Source organism: Chiloscyllium punctatum, chromosome 36 (genome assembly GCF_047496795.1).
Source record: "Chiloscyllium punctatum isolate Juve2018m chromosome 36, sChiPun1.3, whole genome shotgun sequence".
NCBI lineage: Eukaryota > Metazoa > Chordata > Chondrichthyes > Orectolobiformes > Hemiscylliidae > Chiloscyllium > Chiloscyllium punctatum.
In genome coordinates, this window is record NC_092774.1 from 30,097,715 (window position 1) to 30,119,393 (window position 21,679).

At 44.5% G+C, this 21,679-nt stretch overlaps 2 protein-coding genes across 2 annotated transcripts in view; one reads left to right on the forward strand and one right to left on the reverse strand.

The window, feature by feature from the left end:
* Positions 1-4,102, forward strand: part of LOC140460942 (uncharacterized) — a 128,111-nt gene extending 124,009 nt beyond the window's left edge. The window contains exon 5 of the transcript XR_011954406.1: positions 3,756-4,102. The gene's annotated coding sequence lies outside the window, so the exon portion shown is untranslated. The remainder of the gene's footprint in view (positions 1-3,755) is intronic.
* The window catches only part of LOC140460950 (uncharacterized), a 41,667-nt gene that overhangs the window by 9,715 nt on the left and 10,273 nt on the right, over positions 1-21,679 (reverse strand). Inside the window, exons 2-3 of the mRNA XM_072555706.1 lie at positions 19,042-19,890; positions 7,907-8,870 (exon numbers count right to left, since the gene is read on the reverse strand). Coding sequence (XP_072411807.1) covers positions 7,907-8,870; positions 19,042-19,485 — 1,408 coding nt within the window. The 5' untranslated portion in view covers positions 19,486-19,890. The remainder of the gene's footprint in view (positions 1-7,906; positions 8,871-19,041; positions 19,891-21,679) is intronic.

Consider the following 21,679-nt stretch of genomic DNA (forward strand, 5'->3'; position numbering starts at 1 on the left):
ATATGTAACAGCACAGGGCATGCAATTGAAAATTTTACACAGGGCTTATGTGGAGCCAGAGAAGCTAGCTAAGTTCAAGAGAGGAGCATCACCAGGGTGTCCCAAATGTAAAATTAGTATAGGCACTCACACACTGCTATTGGTCATGTTGTAAGATCCAGAGATGCTGGAGTGCTATAGTAAGGGAGCTGAAGGACATCCTGGGGGATTGAAGTTAAAGTGAATCCGGTATTTCTTCTTCTGGCGTTGCCAAATTTGCCTTCTGTCAGAGAACACAGGAACAGACTGTGTAACATTCTTACGCACTGTGCAAGGAAGAACATTTTAATTAATTGGACGTCAGAAAAACCCCCAGGGCTTATGTGGTGGCATATGCTAGTGATGGAACATCACCCCCAAGATGACCTCACAAATATGGTGCACCACAAAACAGTAGTTTTACAAGACGTGGCAGCCCTTTCTAAATTATATTGATGCAGACTGATCAGCAGTATCAATTAGAGCTGTGGTATAGCTGTGGGAATCAGTGTGGGCGCTCATGGGGTCCTGGGAGGGCAAGGCTAGGTGAAAAGAATACGGGTACAATAACTGGTGCTCCAATGGATGGGAGCCTTAATAGAGGTGTGGTGAGCAAAATAGAATAAAGTAATGTGATAGAATTCAAATTAACTTAAATTATTTTTTATTTTATTTTTATTCAATTTGATTGTAGTTTAGTTTAAGCTAAGTTTGTTCTAGTAAAATAATAGGTAGCTCATTATTAATAGTATCACAATATGATATTCTCGTACTGCTATTTTTTTGTATTTTGGTATTGTTCTCTTTTGTATATAGAGGTGTTGTGAGAGATTTGAAACAGTTTTGAATGAATATATTTTTTTAAAAAAATTTCTTGCCTTCCCCCATAACTATTTTTGACACCCCCTGCAATGGCACGTGAACTCGCTGGTGCCTCCACAGGTGGCAGGAGTGGGTGAAACCCTTCCCACACTCTGAGCGACTGAAGGGCCTCTCCCCAGTGAGGACCCGCTGGTGGGTCAGCAGGGTGGAGGCCCGAGTAAAGACCTTCCCGCACTCGGGAAGGAGTGATGGCCGAGTGCCATTATTGACTGGACTATCAACCCAGTTCCGGGGACTCCCAGGTATGAATTCCGCTGTGGCAATTGGTGGAATTGGAATTCTGTCGGAAACCTTGAGTTCAGAATCTATAAATGAAACCATTTTCATGGTTTGGGGGGGGGGGGGGGTGAATCCCATCTCATTCACTCACATCCTTTTGAGGAAAGGATTCACTCAGTCACCCGAGCTGTATCCTTTACCTGGTCTCACTGACAGGTGACTCCAGACCCACAGCAGTCTTGTTGACTCTACACTGTCCCAAATCTCCAACCACCCTCCCCCAGCAGATGGGCTGGGAGAGTCTTATATGGAGATAGGGTCTGGGTTGAAATTGCTGAGTGAGGTAAGACTTCCTCTGGATTAAGGTTGTACCAAGGTTCCAATTACAAAGGGACAACTTGGTGGTAACCAGTAGTAAAGGAAGTAAGGTGGGGTGATGTATGCGCACTTTGACCCAGAGTTGTTTAAAAAGCAGCAACATTTTCCATGGCTTTTACTGGGGAATCGGAAGCTGTAACAAAGTTGTGTCATAATAAAGGTTACCTGAACTTACCGCCAGGCTCAAGCTCTCATTAAAAGCTTTGAGCTCCAGGAGGTTTTTGTTTTAAAGCTCCTCATTTCTTTCAGGCTCCTGCACTAAGTTTCCAATGTCGTGTATCAGATGGAGCAGTGAATGAGGAGCTAGTATCGTTAGAAATTGTAAACGTTTCAGGAGCGCAGGTACTGTGTTGTTACATCAGCGTTGTAAAGCTTACTGGCAGCACCGGGAGGGGTGGGCTGTATTCACTAGAAACGATATGGAGGAGCTGGTATTGGACTGGGGTGGACAAAGTTAAAATTCACACAACACCAGGTTATAATCCAACAGGTTTATTTGGAAGCACTTGCTTTCGGAACACTGCTGCTTCATCGGTTAGCTGTGAGAGGTATGAATAAAGGGGAGGGCTTGCATTTTCCTAAAACAAGGAAAGGCAGGACTTGTACAGTTAATGGTCGGGCCCTGGATCATGTTGTGAAACAGAGAAATGTCGGTGTGGAGGGGCATTCAGATACATCGTTCCTTGAAAGTTGCATCATTGGTGGACAGGGTGGTTAAGAAGGTATTTAGCACCATTGCCTTTATTGTTCACACCACTGCGTAAACGAGCATGTTGAGGTTGTACAGGATATTGGTGAGGCCACTTCTAGAGTACTGAGTACAGGTCTGGTCACTCTGTTATTGGAAGAATACTGTGCTGTATATCTCTATGACTCTATAAAAAGAGCCATTACAAATTTGATGGACCAAACAACTGCCTTTTGAGAGAGATAAATGGGAGCATCAATATTTTAAACTTCCAATTTTTGTTCTCCTCCCAAAGTCTCTGTTTTGTCAGGGGACAGTGTAAGCCAGTAGGCCTTGCAATTCAACCTCATCTTATCCTCACCCACTATTCAACGGAAATTAAGGGATGATGAAAAATACTGGTTTTTACCAGTGATCCTCTCATTCCATGAACAAATAAAACAGATTATGATGCTGCCATCACTGCATGTGTCAGAATTAAGTGATCAGAAAAATTCTGAACTCCCACTACTCACCGTTTGTGCACAATGCCATCATGTCTACTAATTCTGATCATTTCAATTGATATTCAGTCTTTCCACATTAAGAGCAGCCACGGTTTATGTTTCATTGGCGATTCTACATGTTGACTTTCTATTATAACAACGGCAAAGAGATGGTGATATGTATTTAATCTTTAGATTGGTTGTGTCATTTAATTGTGAAACAGATTGAAAATTCACAACTTCACCAAATGCCAAAACGTTTTTTTTTTAGGATGTTTGGGCACGAGCACTGACAAATAAAATATCAAAGAATTACAAAGTTATCAGGAGAGCTACATATCTTGTTTAACCAAATACATTGCACTTTGCTGAAATTCTCTGCACTGCCAATAAATATTCACTGTGTACCCCTTATTCAACTCATTCAAGAATTTCAAATTGAGCTTGAGGTAATTCAAGAGCAAATGGCAACATTTGTTTGTTAATACACTCACCGTAAACTCTGAAAGATTATTTTTATCAAAGTCACAATGTTTAATCCCAAACGGAGCAATTAAGTGCAAAGTTACTTTCAACCATTTAATAAAAGACTGCAAATTTTATTTCCTATGAAAAACAATTTTATAGTTTTGATAAGATATATTAAACAAAATAGCTTTCCTGGGTGTCAATATTTACAACAGTTATGCAGCTATTATTTGGCAATTGACCAACTAATTGAAATAATTTCAGAATAAATTAGCTGCTTCATTATAATACATTAAGATATTTTAATAAAGTCATGAAAAGGAAATCTTTAACACAAAGTTAAATAAAATACAAAACCATCTTACAGAATTCAATTCAAATCATATCTGTTGAATCACAAAAAGATGATGCTCAATGTACCAAATGACAGGCAATCACTGGTAATGAAGGAAAAACATTGTAAAGAACATATATATCTCAATTATATCTTAAATGAATATCTACTCTGTCTTGGACATTAATGACTGAAATTTTTTTTGTCAAATTGAAAACTACAATAGCAAAGCTTTAGAAAATCCATCACTGAGCTCAACCTCGAATCAATGTTTTTTTTTCAGGAAATCGTTTTCAGATTTCAGGCTTCTCCAGCTACAATTAGCACGAAGGGAAGGTTAGGCACAGTGCGGAAAGGATGAGCAATAGCAATATCTTGGCTCTCACCCAAGTATTCTCCGAAGAAGAAAGAAATGCATCTGGATGGGGATATGAATAAGGAAGGAATCAGAGGGATATGGGCCAAATGCTGGCAAATGGATCACTAGATTACTTTAGGATATCTGGTTGGCCTGGACCGAAGGGTTTGTTTCTATGTGCTCATTACAGATACTCCTCTTCTGTGATCCCTAGTCATCTCCCCATACCAGCTGTACTTTTCATGAAATAAATTGACAATTGTTGACTTCTATCAACCTCTTCAATCCTGAGAAATTTCCTCTCTCTGCAAAATGTGCTTCACGTTGGCAAGTTCAATCCTCCTCCGTTCCTCAAGAACGCACTTTATAATGTGCAATGTTCTCAATAGCTGTTTAACATTCAATGGGGAAACTGTTTTCAGTCCAACAGTTAGACAGAATTTCTCTGAAATGTTTATGCAAATGCACTGTCCCACGAGAGCTCGTGGGGCCACAGTTAAAATGCTTTTAACAGCCTTTTCTTTAAATTTCCCTGCCTTCCCAGGATAGAAATTTTCTGCCAGAAATTATTTGCCCTGAAAATAAATCCAGCAGTAAAATGATTATGGAGCTATCAGTAAAAATGTCTCAGTTGGGTTATCCAAGGTTCTCTTCAAGGTTACAGGACAATTTGCCCTTTCAGCATTCCTTGAAATTAAGGTATTCCATCATAGTGTTTAATTATGATCCATTAAAAGCAGTATCTACTCTCATCTGAGTGCAGAACCAACTCAACTGACTGAACAAGCAAAACAACTTTTCTGTATGCACTTTAGATGTGACATCCTCTCCCTCTCTCTCTCTGTTGACCCAACAGGATTACCAGGACTATTGAGTAACGATTGCTGATCTACAGTTTGCTTCTGCTGGTTAACAGAAGCATTTAATAACTGCTAGCCTGGTCATCCACAAAGTCAAAGAACACACTGTTCACCTGTGCCTGAGCAGAGGATAAATTTCACTTGGAACACATCACAAAATGACAACTGTTACAAGTCCCACAACTCCTGAGTTTCCATGGACAAAGTTAAAAATCACAACACCAGGTTATAATCCAACACGTTTATTTGGAAGCACTAGCTTTTGGAGCACCGCTCCTTCATCAGGTGGTTGTGGAGAATGAGATCATGATCACGGAATTTATAGTCAAAGGAGTCAAGTATTATGGAAATGTGATATATTAAACAATTTTAGATTAAATCTTTCATTTTTTTTAGAATGGGTTGCTGCTCTTTGGTTTGTTAATCCCAGAATTTGGTTTTAATTACCTTCTCAAAAATGCCATTGAAATGCAGAGCTTTTTGAACAGAGGTGTGAATTCTATTTGTGTCCCAATGTCCAGTCAGACTGACATTTTTCTTAGAAAAGCTTTGTACTTAAATTACATTCTTGAGAAGGTAAATTATAGATTAGGGTGCATTGGCAGTGCTAAATTACCCACAGTGCCCAGAGATGTGCAGGTTAGGGTGGATTAGCCATGGAAAATATGGAGTAAGGGGGTGTGTATGGATGGGTAGCAATATGGAGGGCCAATGTGGAATAGATGGGCCAAATGGCCTACTTTCACATTGTCAGGATTCTGTGACCCTCCCCAACAAAGGTACATTTTATCTGCATCTATCCTGTCAAGCCCCTTTCAGAATTCTACTGATTTCAATAAGATCACTTCTGGTTCAGAGAGATATATAGCACAGAAACAGACCCTTTGGTCCAAATCATCCACTGATTCACAAACTGAACTCGTCCCACTTGCCTGTATTTGGCCCATATCCCTCTAAACCTTTCGTTTCATGTACCCATCCAAATGTCATTTAAACGTTGTAACTGTCCCTGCATCTACCACTTCCTCAGCAAGTTCATTCCTCATGTAAACCACCCTCTGTCAAAACGTTGCTCCTCAGGTTCCTTTTACATCTCTCTTTACACCTTAAAAAAAATGTCTCCCAAGTTTGAGCTCCCCTACACTAAGACCCTTTCTATTCACCTTATCTCCACTCCATGATTTTATAAGTCTCAATGAGCGCACCCCTCAACCTCCTGTGTTCTAGTGAAAAAAGTCCCAGCCTCTCCTTGCAACTGAAACCCTCCAGTCCTGGTAAATCTTTACCAAACCCTCTCTAATAGTATTCTTCCTCTTACAGGGTCACCCAGAGCTGTACTCAGTACCCGGAAAGTGGTCTCACCAACATTCTGTACAACCTCAACAAGATGTCCCAACTCAATGGTGTGAACAGTGGAGGCAATGCTGCTGAGTGCCTTCTTAACCATCCTGTCTAGCAGTGATGCAACTTTCAAAGAACTATGTACCTTAACTCCCCCCATGTCTCTGTTTTACAACATGACCTGGGCCCTACCATTAACTGTACAAGTCCTGCCCTTGTTTTAGCAAAACGCAACCACTCGCTTTTATTCATACCTCTCTCATACACACGCTCTCTCTCTCAGACATATACATGTACACACACCCCCACACCCCCCGAACACACTTACTAACTTATACTCCATCACACTCACACTTTACCAAATGTTCACACAGTCTTATGCACACTCGCATGCACAAACTGACATGCACACAATCACACTCTCTCATGCACGCACAACTCTATGGGGTGAATTTGTATTGGCAGAATTATATTTGCAGATACATTCAATTTTGCTCAAAAAAACACAATCTGCAGCCAGTCAATCCATGTAATATTTTATAAATTCCTATTTTGGAAATAGAACCAGTCTGATTCAAGATTTGGATACTGATAGACTCGAAGTTCACACCTGTAATGCATTGTCTGAGCTAAGATATCACTTTTTAAAAAAATAAACCTTAAGTCATCTCAAGACTATGACTTAAAAGTAGTTCTGGGATTTACGTATTAACGAACTAAAACCTGCAACCCATTCTAAAAGATGAATGGCTTAACAGCACTCTAGTTTTGTTCAATATATCCTATTAGTTGCATGACACTATGATTTTTGCTATAAAATATGTGTCTTATGATCCTGCTCCACAGCTACCTGATGAAGGAGCAGCGGTCTGAAAGTTAGTGCTTCCAAAGAAACCAGTTGGACTATAACCTGGTGTTGTGTGATTTTTAACTTTATCCACCCCAGTCCAATGCTGGTATCTCCACATCATATCTCGTGAACACAGCCCACACCTCCCGGTGCTGCCAGTAAACTTTACAATGCCAATGAAACAACGCACTCTACACTCCTGAAAACTTTACAATTTCTAATGATACCAGCTACTCATTCACTGCTCCATCTGATACATGGCATTGGAAACTTAGTACAGGAGGCTGAAAGAAATGAGCAGCTTTAAAACAAAAACCTGTTGGAGCTCAAAGCTTTCAAAGTCTGAGCCTGGCAGTAAGTTCAGGTTACCTTTATTGCGACCCAACTTTGTTACAGCTCCAGATCACCTCAGCAAAAAGGTGTTGAAAACGTAGCTGATTTTTAACTGTTCAAGGTCAAAGCACCCCTCCGCCACCACCCCCCCAACACCACTTTCTTTCCTATTGGTCACCACTAACTTGTCCCTTTGTAACTGGATCCTTTGTACAGCCTTAACCCGGAAGAAGTATTGCCTCACTCAGCGATTTCAACCCATACCCTTTCTCCAAGTAAGTTTCTCCCTGCCCATCTGCCGGGAGGGAAAGAAGTGGGGGGAAACAGGTGGAGTCAACTACACTGCTGTAGGTCTCAGTCACGTGTAGGCCAGACCAGGGAAAGGATGCAGCTGGGACGACTGAGTGAATCCTTCGCCACAACAGCAGTTTCCTTCCCTAAAAAGGATGTGACTGAATCAGAATGGGGCTTCCCCCCCACCCCGCCCAATGGTTTCATTGTTAGATTCTGACCTCCAGATTTCTGACCGAATTCCAAATCCGCTATCTGCTGCGGTGGGATTCAAACCCGGGAGTTCCAGAACTGAGTTGATAGCCCAGTCCATAATGGCACTCGACAGTCGCTCCTTCAATCCCCCTGCGATGGCACGTGAACTCCTTGGTGCCTCCGCAGGGTGGCTGCCCGGGTGAAGCCCTTCCCACATTCGGGACAGCTGAAGGGCCTCTCCCCTGTGTGGACCCGCCGATGTTTCACCAGGGCGGAGGAATCGCTGAAGGCCTTCCCACACTTGGGACAGCTGAAGGGCCTCTCCCTCGTGTGGACACGCTGGTGCTTCAGCAGGTCAGAGGAATTGCTAAAGGCCTTCCCACACTCGGGGCAGGGGAATGGCCTCTTCCCAGTGTGGACCCGCTGGTGCTTCAGTAGGGTGGAGGAATCGCTGAAGGCATTCCCGCACTTGGGACAGAAGAAGGGCTTCTCCCCGGTGTGGACCCGCTGGTGCGTGCGCAAGTTGCCCATCTGAGTGAATCCCTTCCCACACTCAGGGCAGCAGAAAGGCTTCTCCCCCGTGTGGATCCGCTGGTGGATCAGCAGGACCGACGCCTGGGTAAAGCCCTTCCCACACTCGGGGCAGCTGAAGGGCCTCTCCCCTGTGTGGACCCGCTGGTGCTTCAGCAGGGTGGAGGAATTGCTGAAGATCTTGCCGCAATCTGTGCAGGGGAACGGCCTCTCCTGTGTGTGGACCCAGTTGTGGGTCTGAAGGGCAGAGGAATCGTTGAAGGCCTTCCCACACTCAGGGCAGCTGAAAGGCTTCTCCCCAGTGTGGACCCGCTGGTGCGTCCGCAACTTGCCCACCTGAGAGAATCCCTTCCTGCACTCGGAACAAGTGAATGGTCTCTCCCCAGTGTGGACCCGCCAGTGGGTCAGTAGGGTGGAGGAGGTGCTGAAGGCCTTCCCACACACAGTGCAGGAGAACGGCCTCACCCCCGTGTGGACCCGCCTGTGGGTCTTCAGGTCAGAAGAATAGCTGAAGTCCTTCCCGCAATCGGGGCAGCTGAAGGGCCTCTCCACCGTGTGAACCCATCGGTGCCTCAGTAGGGCGGAGGAATTGCTGAAGGCCTTCCCACACCTGGGGCAAATGAATGGCCTCTCTCCGGTGTGACTGCGCCGGTGAATCTCCAGGGCAGATGGAGCACGGAAGCCTTTCCGACAGTCGCCACACTTCCATGATTCCTCCACGGGGTGGGATTCCTCAGGTTTCTCCATGGCTGAAGCTTCAGATGTACACAAATGCGTTTAGAGCCCCTCTTACCATAATTCCTCTTTCCAGGCTGTACAACTGTTTCTGGCTCCACACTCAGTGCGCTGCAATAGTAGGGACTTTTATCCAGTCCCACTGATGCTGAAAACGTACTCAAACAAGAACCAAAAAGCTTTGCTCCTTCTCACAGAATCACAGTCAAAAATTGTTGCAGTCTCAATGGATTGAATGACTATCAGACATTGACAACAAAGAGAGGACTGTAGTTACTGGACAGTCAGTGCCGAAAAGTGCAGTGCTGGAAAAGCACATCTGGTCAGGCAGCATCCGAGGAGCAGGAAAGTCAACATTTCAGGCATAAGCCCTTCATCTGTTAATTTTGAAACTTCCGTCCTCAGATCGCCAAATACTCTGTAAAAAGAGATTACAAAAGTCATCAGTGTCAGTCCAGGGTGGAAGTTCAGAACAAGCATTTCTACTTTTGGGGGAACGTTCTTTTCTTTAGTTATTCCACAAAATTGAAAGCACCATCTCACTCTCCCCCATCTGTTCTCACATTAACGTCCCTGGGAAGTGGGGGGAAAGGAGACATCAAAGCATTAACACCAACACCAGACAGAAACTGTATATATGTTCGTACAAAGCCAGAGTCATAGAGATACACAGCACAGAAACAGACCCTTCGGTCAATCTCTTCCGTGCCAACCAGATACCCAAAATCAATCTAGTCCCATTTGTCAGTACTTGGCCCATATCCCTCTGAACCCTTCCTAATCAAACACCCATCCAGATGCCAGCATCCACCATTTCCTCTGGCAGCTCATTCCTTACACACATCACATTCTGCATGAAAAAGTTGCCCCTTAGGTCCCTTTTAAATCTTCCCCCCACCTTAAACCTATTACCTTCCGGTTCTGGACTCCCCCATCCTAAGGAAAAGACCTTGTATATTTACCCTATTCATGCCCCTCATGCTTTTCTAGAAGTCTATGAGGTCACCCCTAAGTCTCTGGCGCAGGAGGGAAAACAGCCCCATCCCATCCCTCCGTCCCTCCTCACCCGGGTATTTAAGACACATACCTGAGTTTGCAGAGTCTGCCCCCTCCCTGGGATCACTCCGGTTGCTTCAAGTGAACAGATTTTCCCCCCACTCCCTCCCAGGATGAAGAGTTGCCCAGAGGGAGGGAGTTTCACTCTGAAACGGACAGGGCCACTTCCGCGTTATGACGTCATGGATGAAGTGAGGGGGCGGGGAAAGGCCGACAACAGCTCCGCGCACTGCGCCTGCGCTGCCCTGTAATTTGCAACAGAGTAATCCCTTCCTTTCAGAGAATTCCCAGAGTGTGGAAGCAGGCCACTCGGCCCAAGGAGTCCATACCGACCCTCCGAAGGGTAACCCACCTACACCCATCCCCCTATTGCCCTGACTAATGCACATCCCTAAGCACTACCGGTAATTTAGCTTGGCCAATCCAACCTAACCTGGACAAAGTTAAAAATCAAACACCCAACACGTTTATTTGGAAGGACTGGTGTTAGCAGCGCTGCTCCTTCATCGGGTGATTGTGGAGAATAAGATCATAAGGCACAGAATTCATGGAAAAACATTACAGTGTCCTGCCACTGAAATGATATATTGAACAGACCTGGATTAAGTCTTTCATCGTTTAGAATGGGTTGCAGGTATCAATAATATGTAAATCCTAGAACTTCCTGTCAGTTACGTGTGTGCATGCATGCATGAGGGAGAGAAAAAGTCTCTTTCCATGCTGTATATCTCTATGTCTATTTGATAACAGATGCTTTATTTACATTGGTGTAAATATTGTTGTAAATCATAGCTGGGTACTAATAGATGTAAGGGAGAGAGTATTCCTCAAGTAGGGCACTATAAGAATACTGGGAAAGCTCTATTTCTGGTTTACTTCCTAATGAACAAACATTTGGGGCCAGCATGGTGGCTCAGTGGTTAGTACTGCTACCTCACAGTACTAGGGACCTGGGTTTGATTCTGTGTGGAGTTTGCACGTTCTCCCCGGGTCTGAGTGGGTTTCCACCGAGTGCTCCCGTTTCCTCCCACAGTCCAACGTTGCGCAGGTCATGTGAATTGGTCATGCTAAATTGCCCATGTTAGGTGCACGTTAGGTAAATGTAGGGGAATGGGTCTGGGTGGGTTACTCTTCGGAGGGTCAATGTGGACTTTTTGGGTGGAAGGGCCTGTTTCCATACTATAGGAATCTAATCTAATTAAGCACGAGCACCTATATACATTTAACTTTGTTTCATTCTTCTTGTTTGATTCCATGCTATGACTACACTCTTGTGTCTGATTGGTTTGAGAGACTGGGAGATTGTGGATTGGGTCTCAATTAACTGCATGTTTTATTGTTCCAGAAGGTGTAAAGGGGTGGGGGTGGGGGTCAAAGCTTCAGGAGAAATCCAGCAGAGCTGAGAGCAGACCCACATTTAACTCTGTTGGAACAGGAAAATCAACAGAGGACAGAGAAACCAGGACCTGAAATCCGAGCTGACACCAGATTACCCTGTGATCAGTGCTTTCATTAGCACCTCTCCCATTATCTTGCTTTCCATTTGACTACCCCCTCAATTTTCAGGATCCAATCCTTGTCATTCTGAAGTCATGTCTCCGTTAGGAGTCACAGATCATAACTTTTCTCTTCAAATGTGTAGTCAATTAATTCGCTTTTGTTACAATGCAGCACACATTCAGACACACCGTTTTAGTTTCAATTTTTGTGATCTTTAGTATCCAGTTTTGATTGCTGGTATATTTACTCTCCTTGTCCCTTTCTATCATTCTCTGATGTTAATTCTCCAGATCACGACATTGCTCACTGGCCTTGAATTGGATTGACCAGGCTAAATTGCCCAAAGTGTCCAGGGATGTGCAGGTTCAGTGAGTTAGCCATGGGAAATGCAGGGTTATAGTTCCATAGTAATAGAAGCAGGAGTAGGCCATTGGCTCATTGAGCCTGCTCTGCTATTCATTCAGCTCATGGCTGACCTATCCATCGTCTCAGCTACTCCTACCTCCATTGTCCCAACTACCCTTAATTCCCCCACCATTGCAAAAACCCATCCAACTGTGTCTTGAATATACTTAATGAAGCTGCCTCTCCTGATTCCTTGGCAGAAAATTCCATAGATTCACTACTCTCCAGGAAAAGGAGTTCCTCCTCATCTCTGTCCTAAATCTACTCCCCCTAATCTTGAGTCCGGGTCTCATCTACCAGCAGAAATGACTGGATAGGGTAGGGCTTCATCCCCACAGTTCAATGAATTCTCACTTTCCAAGATGTATTCACTCATTCAGTTGCTGTCTCACAAATAAAAGATTTAATTTCCAACTTCTTCTGTTCCCAGTCAAGGCAAAACATCTTTGAAAGCTGCTCTGAAAGTCCAGTCTTCAGAACCACACTTTTGCTTTCACCGAAGATGATTAGAGTCATACAGCACAGAAACAGACCCTTCAACCCAACTCATCTGTGCCAACAAGAAATCCTAAATTAACCTAAATCATTTGCCAGCATTTGGCCCATATCCCCCTAAACCCTTCCACTACATATTCCCATCCAGATGCCTTTTAAATTTTGTAGTAATTGTATCAGACTCCATCACCCTCTATGAAAATGTTGCACCTCAGGTCCCTTTTAAATCATTCCCTCTCACCGCAAACATATGCCGGCCAGTTTTGGGCTCCCCTAACCTGGGTACTCACCCTATCCTGCCCCTTATAAACATCTATAAGGTCACCCCTCAACCTCCAATGCTCCACGGAAACTTTTCACTGGCCTATTTAGCCTCTTCCTGTCTTAAACACTCCAACTCTGGCAACAGCCTTGAAAATCCTTTCTGAACCCTTTCAAAGTTTCACAACATCTTTCCTGTAGCAGGGACACCAGAACTGAACACAGTATTCTAAAAGTGGCCTAACCAATGTCCTGTACAGCCACTCCATGACCTCCTAAGACTCACTTTCAAGGACCCATGAACCTGCACTCCAAGATCTCTCGGTTCTGTAACACTCCCCTTAACTGTGCCAGTCCTGCCTGGATTGCTTGACCAAAATGCAACACCTCACATTTCTCTAAATTAAACTCCATCTGCCACTCCTCGGTTCATTGGCCTATCCGTTCAATTCTAATTTACAGCAAACTCTTTTTCCTCTCTTATTCTCTGGAAGCTGAAAATCTCCATCCCACACACTCCCTCCATTCTCACTTTGCTGAACCTAATCCCTGCTGTACCTCATCCTGAAGGGTCTGGTTCATGCTGATTAACAGGTGTCACAAAGCTAGTTCCTTTTTGACTAAAAGCTTTTCTCTGGCTCAAGGAGACTCTGTCCATGACTTTTTTCAGAGGTAATAAACCGGCTGGGTGCTGATCAGTCTGGTTTGAACAGAGATGAAAGGGAATTTGAAAGGCCTTTTGTTTATATGTAAACAGGTGTGACTTCAGGCCAAATTGGTCAAGTTTTAGAAGTGACCTGTATAAAGAAAGGGGAGTGAGCTGAGCAGTTTTAGTTCAGTATTGAACTGGTTGGAAATTCAACAGGGAGCTATGTGGAAACTCTCTCTCTTTTCCGCCTCTCAACTTCAACCTATAAGCATGTGTTCCATTTATACTGGTTTTCAAAGGGAGTTGGCTTATTGGGACTATTGTGTATATTCAGAACAGCATAACTGAGTCTAGTTGGCAAGGTTGAGTTCTGTAGGGGTTCTTTATTCTGATCTTTGTGTTTCATTGTGTAATTTTGTGAATAAATTTTTGTCTGTTTTAAAATCTAGTAGTCAACCAAGCTAACTTACTCCAGGTAATTTTCACTGTGCACTTACCAAATCAAATTGCAAAGTTATGGTCTGGGGCTGCCTGCTTCAGAATGTTTTCAGTGGTCTGGCTTAGTCCATAACACAGGCCTACACTTTCACTCAGGGGAGATATAATTGAAACATACAGAACATTGAAAGGCCTAAACAAAGTGGGCATTGGGAAGATGTTTCCATTGGTGGGCGAGACCAGACCTGAAAGAGACTAGAAAAGGGAAGACCTTTTAGAAGGGAGATAAGGAGAAACTTTTCAGCCAGACAGTGGTGAATCCGTGGAATGTATTGCAACATGAGGCTGTGGAGGCTAGGTCACTGAGGGTATTTAAGACTGCGATAGATACGTTCTTGAGTATCAAGGGGATCAAGGGTTACAGGGAGGAAGTGGGAGAATGAGGTTGAGAAACTTATCAACCAGAGTTGTGTGGTATGAGCAGACCTGATGGGCTGAATGGTCTAATTCCTGCTCCTATGTTTTATGGTCTCTTGCTGTCCTGGACACAGAGAGAGAGAATTGGGAGCAGGAGTAGGCCATTTGGTCTTTTGAGCATGCACCAGCACTGAACAGATCATAACTGGATATGAATATACCTACATCTAAGTGGATAGGCTGAGACTTTTTTCACAGGAGCACAGGAAGTTGAGAAGTTTATAAAACCAAGAGGGGTGTCAATGAGGTGAGTGGCTGGTGCTGTTTCCTTCAGATGGTGGTTTCAAGATTAGGGAGCAAATTTTTAAGGAGAGAGGAGAAAGATTTTAAAAAGACATGAGGAACACCTTTTCTTGAAAGAGAGTGGTTTGTGTGTGGAATCAATGTCCTAAGGAAGTGGTGGATATAGCTACAGTAATAACATTTAAAAGACGTTTGGATAAGTACATGAGTAGGAAAGGTTCAGAGGGATATGGGCCAAACTACATGGGACTAGTTTAGTTTGTGAATATATTCAGCATGGACTAGTTGGACTGAAGTGTCTGTTTCTGAGCTGTATGACTCTGTAACTGTTCTGTACTGGTCTTAAAACCATTATTTTTGCCTTCCCCCATCACCATCCACTTTTTTGTGGTTCAGAAATCAGATGAACTCAGGCTTGAATATATTCAATGGCTGCCTGATCGCAGAAAGCCATCCCAACTTCTGAACTCTTGCTAATATATCACTTGCCTTGCTGATTGCTTGCTACATCTGTCTGACAACTGGCAGTGACTGGTGTGGAAGGATGTTGAGGCCCCTTTGTACATCCACACATCATTCCTGACGAAGGGCTCGTGTCCAAATCACCAACAATCCTGGTCCTCGGATGCTGCCTGACCTGCTGTGCTTTTACAGTACCACACTTTTCGACTCTAATCTCCAGCATGTGCAGTCCTCACTTTGTCCACATCCCAATATATCACCACTTAAACAATGCGCCTTTTTTCTGCTTTTCCTTCCACAGCAAAGGCAAAATCATCACATTGTGGTAATGCGTTTGCCAATGGAGCCACAGACCTGAACCAACGTTTGCAGAGTCGTTCCCCCAAACCCCGATTCACCCCATTTCCTTTCAGTTGCTGCAAGTCAACAACTGAAGCTCAGAATTTAGAAAAGAAATTGAAAATAGGGTGAGAAAAGAGAGTGCCGTACTCACAGATGTTGGACAGAGGAAGGAGGTTGCAATCTAGGGTGAAGTTCAATCTTTATTGAGAGAGAGAGAGGAGCAACAACAGCAACTTCCGAAGCTCATGTTCCAACTTCCGCATTCAGACAATAGGGGCGCTCTGATTGGCAGGAGGATCAGTCTCCTTCCGGTCGTCCAGTGCTTCCTGTTGGTCCATCAAAAGAAGGGCGCGAGCCGTGTGCGCGGACACCGAGCAGCTGGTGTAGTTTTTGTGCTGTCTCCGAGGAGCATGCGCAGTGCTCGCTGCCACAGAGACGCTGGAGATCCTGGAAGGTGGTATTACTGACAGATTTGAAGTGTCCAAATGCCAATAGGAGAAAAAAAGGCTGGAGCCACTTTCTTTTCCCCTCTGTGGCTCGACTTATTAGCCCTTTTGCATTTGTTCGGCTGTTCACCTTTTGTATATCTTTTCCCCAGGGTTGGGGGTCCTAAACGAGAGGGCATAGGTTTAGGGTAAGTGGGGAAAGATTTGAGTGACCTCGGATTAGAAAGAAAAAGTGTGAAAGTTAATTGGTCTTAAGAAATGCCCTCTCTTACACCCCAACAAAAAAATAAATTGTTCACAGCCTATTGATCACTTAGTGGGAAGAATGTTGTGAAACTTGAAAGGATTCAGAAATGACTTACTTATAAGGATGTTGTTAGGTTTGGAGCTACAGAGAGAGAGACTGAAAAGGCTGGAGCTGTTTTCCCTGGAGTATTGGAGACTGAGGGGGTAACCTTATAGAGGTTTATAAAATCATGAAGGGCATAGATAATGTAAATAGACAAGGTATTTCTCCGGAGGTGGAGAGGTCCAGGAGTAGAACTAGAAGTCGTTTAGGGTGAGAGGGGAAAACTTAAAAGTGTCCTATGGGGCAACTTGTTTCACACAGAGAGTGGTACGTAAATTGAATGAGCTGCCAGAGGAAGTGGTACAATTACAACATATATAAGGTATCTGGATGGGGACATGAACAGGAAGGTTGACAGGGCAAAGTGCTGGCAAATGAGACTAGGTTAATTTAGGATATCTGGTCAGTTGGGACCGAAGGCTTTGTTTCTGTGCTCTACAATTCTATGATTCTTTTTTGACATAGTCTGAGCCAATTTCACAAGACTAGGAATAGGCCATTCACCCATTACAGCCTGTCCTCAGCTGTGGCCTAAATGCACATATTTCAATGCAAGTTTCAAAAGATGTCTGCAGCTTTCTTATAAAATTGAACATACTTTAATAATGTTTCTGAATATATCATTTTAGCTATTCTTAATTTTAAAAATAAGCCATTTCCCAGGTAGAGTCATCACCATCCGTTCTCTCTCCCTCTTCTTATCGGTTCCTGAATCCTGGCACCAGGCAGACACCAATGTCATCTGGCCTCCAGCTGGGAACTGCAGAGAACGGAGACAATCCCTGACCCAATCAGAAGGCTGTCCTGAGGGGAATGACCATCTCCCAGAATAAAGTGTCCGGTTAAGATTCCCCCCACCCACCACCACCGTGTCTGCAGCCTGGCCTCTAGCTGAATCTGAACCGAAGGTCCTCCAGCGTGTGTTTACCCTGGATGATAGCATCCAGAGCCTCCCACCTTCTGTAAGACAAGTGCCACTCTGTCCTCTCCGATGTGTGTTGTGTCACTGCTTAACTGTTTCCAGTGGCTGAGCAGAGGTTGATGGTCAAGTTCAGAACCCACGAGGAGAACCTTGGGTGACCCCACTACACCCTACACTCTCTCACACTCACGCAGACCCTCTCTCATACACATGGTCTCTCTCAGACACACACAAATCCACCACTGCAGATACCCTCATACTCCATCACACATGCAAAAACACACACTCACTACTCTCTCATGCATGCACATACATACAAGTCCATGGGATGAATTTGCATTTGCAGTATTATATTTGCAGATAGATTCAGTGTGTGCTTTTTGTGGAAAAATCGGCAGGCAGTTAATGGAGGCAATCAATCCATGTAATATTTTATCAACTCATACTTTGGAAATAGAACCAGTCTGATTCAAGATTGGGATACAGACAGACCGAACCTCTCACCTTTCATGCATTGTCTGAACTGAGATGTCACCTATTTTTATAAAACCTTAAGTCATCTTGAGAACATGAACTAAAAGTAGTTCTGGGATTTACATATTAATGAACATAAACCTGCAAACCATTCTAAAAGATGGAAGACTTAACAGCAATCTAGGTTTGTTCAATATATCCTATCAGTTGCATGACACTGTGATCTTTTGCTATAAAATCTGTGTCTTCTGATCCTGTTCCACAGCTACCTGTTGAAGGAGCAGCACTCTGAAAGCTAGTGCTTCCAAATAAACCTGTTGGACTCTAACCTGGTGTTGTGAGATTTTAACTTTGTGCACACCAGTCCAAACACTGACACCTCCAAAACGTTTCTGGTGAACACAGCCCACACTTCCGCCACGAAACTTTACAATGCTGATAAAACAACGCAGTGCCTGCATTCCTAAAAAATTTACAATTTCTAATGATACTAGCTACTCATTCACTGCTCCATCTGATACACGACATTGGAAATTTAGCGCAGGAGGCTGAAAGAAATGATCAGCTTTTAAACAAAAACCTCTTGGAGCTGAAAGCTTTCAATGAGAGTCTGAGTCCAGCAGTAAGTTCAGGTAACTTTTATTGCGACCCAACTTTGTTATAGCTTCAGATCCGCCCAGCAAAAAGGTGTAGAAAAAGTATCTTTTTTTTAAAAAAACAGCTCAAGGTCAAAGCACACACACTTCTCCCCGCGCCCCCCTCACCCCCACGTTCTTTACTATTTGTCAGCACCGAGTTGTCCTTTTGTAATTGGATCCTTGGTATAGCCATAAACTAGAAGTAGTATTGCCTCATGCACCAATTTGAACACATACCTTGTCTCCAAGTAGGTTTCTCCCCCCTCATCGGCTGGAGTTGGGGTGGGGGGGGGGGGGGTGGGAAAGAAGGAGTGCAGAATAGTCAACCAGACTGCTGTGGGTCTGGAGTCACGTGTAGGCCAGCCCGGGTAATTAGATTAGATTAGATTACTTACAGTGTGGAAAAAGGCTCCTCGGCCCAACAAGTCCACACCGCCCCGCAGAAGCGCAACCCACCCATACCCCTACATCTACCCCTTACCTAACACTACGGGCAATTTAGCATGGCCAATTCACCTGACCTGCACATCTTTGGAGTGTGGGAGGAAATCCACGCAGATACAGGGAGAATGTGCAAACTCCACACAGGGAGTCGCCTGAGGCGGGAATTGAACCCAGGTCTCTGGCGCTGTGAGGCAGCAGTGCTAACCACTGTGCCACCGTGTAAAGGATGCACTGTGACGAGTGAGTGAATCTGTTCCCACAACAGCAGTTTCCTTCCCTAAAAAGGTTGCGAGTGAATCAGATGGGGGTTCCCCCTCCCCTCCCTGACAATTGTTTCGTTGTTAGATTCTGAACTCCAGATTTCTAACCGAATTCCAATTCCACCATCTGCCTTGGCAGCTCCCGGAACTGGGTTGATAGTGCAGTCGATAAAGGCACTCAGCCGTCGCTGCTTTAAACCCCCTGCGATGGCATGTGAACTCTCTGGTGTCCCCGCAGGTGGGAGGAGCGGTTAAAACTCTTCCCGCACTGATAGCAGGTGAACGGCCTCTCCCCTGTGTGGACCCGCTGGTGCTTCAGCCTGTCGGAGGAACTGTTGAAGGCCTTCCTGCACTCTGTGCAGGGGAATGGCCTCTCCCCCGTGTGGACCCGCTGGTGGGTCAGCAGGGTGGAGGCCTGGGTAAAGCCCTTCCCACATGCAGAGCACCTGAAGGGCCTCTCCCTGGCGTGGACCCGCCCGTGCCTCAACAGGTCGGAGGAATTGCTGAAGGCCTTCCCACACTCTGTGCAGGGGAATGGCCTCTCCCCAGTGTGACTGCGACGATGAATCTCCAAATCAGATGGGAAAAGGAAGTCTTTCCCACAGTCACCACACTTCCACGGTTTCTCCATGGGGCAGGATTCCTCAGGTTTCACCATGGCCGAAGCTTCAGCCGCACACAACACGTGTAGAGCTCCTCCCCTCCATGAATTCCTCTTCCCAGGCCTTATAACTGTTTCAGGCTCCACACTCAGTGCACTCCAACAGTAGGGTCTCTCATCCAGTCCCACTGATGCTGAAAACGGACTGAAACAGGAACCAAAAAGCTTTGCTCCTTCTCACAGAATCAGTCAAAAATTGTTGCGGTGCCGATGGATTGAGTGACTGTCAGACATTGATGTCAAAGTGAGGACTGCAGATGCTGCAGAGTCAGTATCGAAAAGTGCGATGCTGGAAAAGCACAGCAAGTCAGGCAGCACCTGAGGAGCAGGAGAGTCGACATTTTGGGCATAAGTCCTTCATCTGTTGATTTTGAAACTTCCGTCTTCAGATCTTCAAATACTCTAAAAAGAGATGACAAAATTCATTACTGTCAGTCCAGAATAAAAATTCAGAACAAGCAATTTGTTTGTGCTGTTATTCCACAAAATTGAAAGCACTATCCCACACTCACTCTCTCTCTCCCGCCCTCCGCTCTAACTCATTCTCCTGAAGGTGTTGATTATAGGGGCAGAAAAGCAAAAACATCAAGACTGAGTTTTGGAGAACTCCACCTGAAATTTAATATCTTTCACAACACTGGGATATTGCTGAGACTGAGCAGGTCTGATTTTGGGAAGTCAAAAAATGTCAATTCAGGGTGAACCTGCAATGCAGGTTCTTGAAGAACCACCAGACAAAATAGTTAACATTCCCAGGAGGTGTGGGGGGGTAAAGCAAAATGAGCCATCAAGGCATTGACACCGCCACCAGAGAGAAACTGAACATACAGACATGACAAACATTTGTGGAAAGCCAGAGTCATCGAGATGTACAGCACAGAAACAGACACTTCAGTCAAATTCTTCTGTGCCCAACCAGATATTCAAAATTAATCTCGTCCCATTTTCCAGCGTTTTGTCCGTATCCCTTTGAACCCTTCCTTTTCATACACTCAGGCTGATGACTTTTAAATGGTCATTGTACCAGCCTTCACCACTTCCTTTGGCAGCTCATTCCATACATGCACTATCCTCTGTGTGAAAATGTTGCCCCTTAGGTCTCTTTGCAGTCTCCCTCCCCCTGCCCTCACCTTAAATTTATTACCCTCGAGTTCTGGACTCCCCATCCCAAGGAAAAGCCCTCGTCTATTTACCCAATCCATGCCCCTCCTGATTTTAAGAGAGTCACACTCTGACGCACTAGGGAAAACAGCAACACCCTATCCTTCCAACCTTCCTTACCCAGGTAATTAAGACACCTATCTGAGTTTGCAGCGTCTGCTCCCTCCCCGGGTTCACTCCAGTTGCTCCAAGTGAACAAGTTTTCCCCCACCCCGCACTCCACCCACCGCTTCCCCCCTCATCCCCCTTCCTGAACAGTTAACAAAAATCCCTTCTCTTCAGAGAACCCTCACTGTTCTAACAAGTCCACACCAACCTCTGAATGGCAACTACACCACACCCATTCTCCTAATCCAATTGCTCTACATTTACCCCTTGATTAATACATCTAACCTGCACATCCCTGGGCACTGTGGGTAATTTAGCACCGCCAATCCACCCTAACCTGCACATCCCTGGGAACTGTGGGTAATTTAGCACCGCCAATCCACCCTAACTTGCACATCCCTGAGCACTATGGGTAATTTGACCTGGCCAATCAAACCTTACCTGGACAAAAAGTTAAAAATCACAACACCAGGTTATCGTCCAATGGGTTTATCTGGAAGCACTAGCATTTGGAGCGCTGCTCCTTCATCAGGTGGTTGTGAAGTGTAGGATCACAAGACACAGAATTTCTGGAAAAGCATTACAGTGTCCTGGCATTAAAATGATATATTGAACAAACCTGAATCGTTAAATCTTTCATCTTTTACAATGGATTGCAGATATCATTAATATGTAAATCCCAGAACTTCCTGTAAGGCACCTTCTCAGGATAACTAAGGCTTTATAACAAAAGGAGACACCTCAGCTCAAACAATGCATTAAAGGTGTGAGGTCAGAATCTGTCTGTATCCCAGTCTAGAGTCAGACTGGTTCTATTTCCAAAGTGAAATTTACAAAATATTACATGTATTAACTGCATGCAGATTGTGCATTTTTTGAGGAAAATAGAATGCATATGTAAATATCATTTGGCAAACACAAA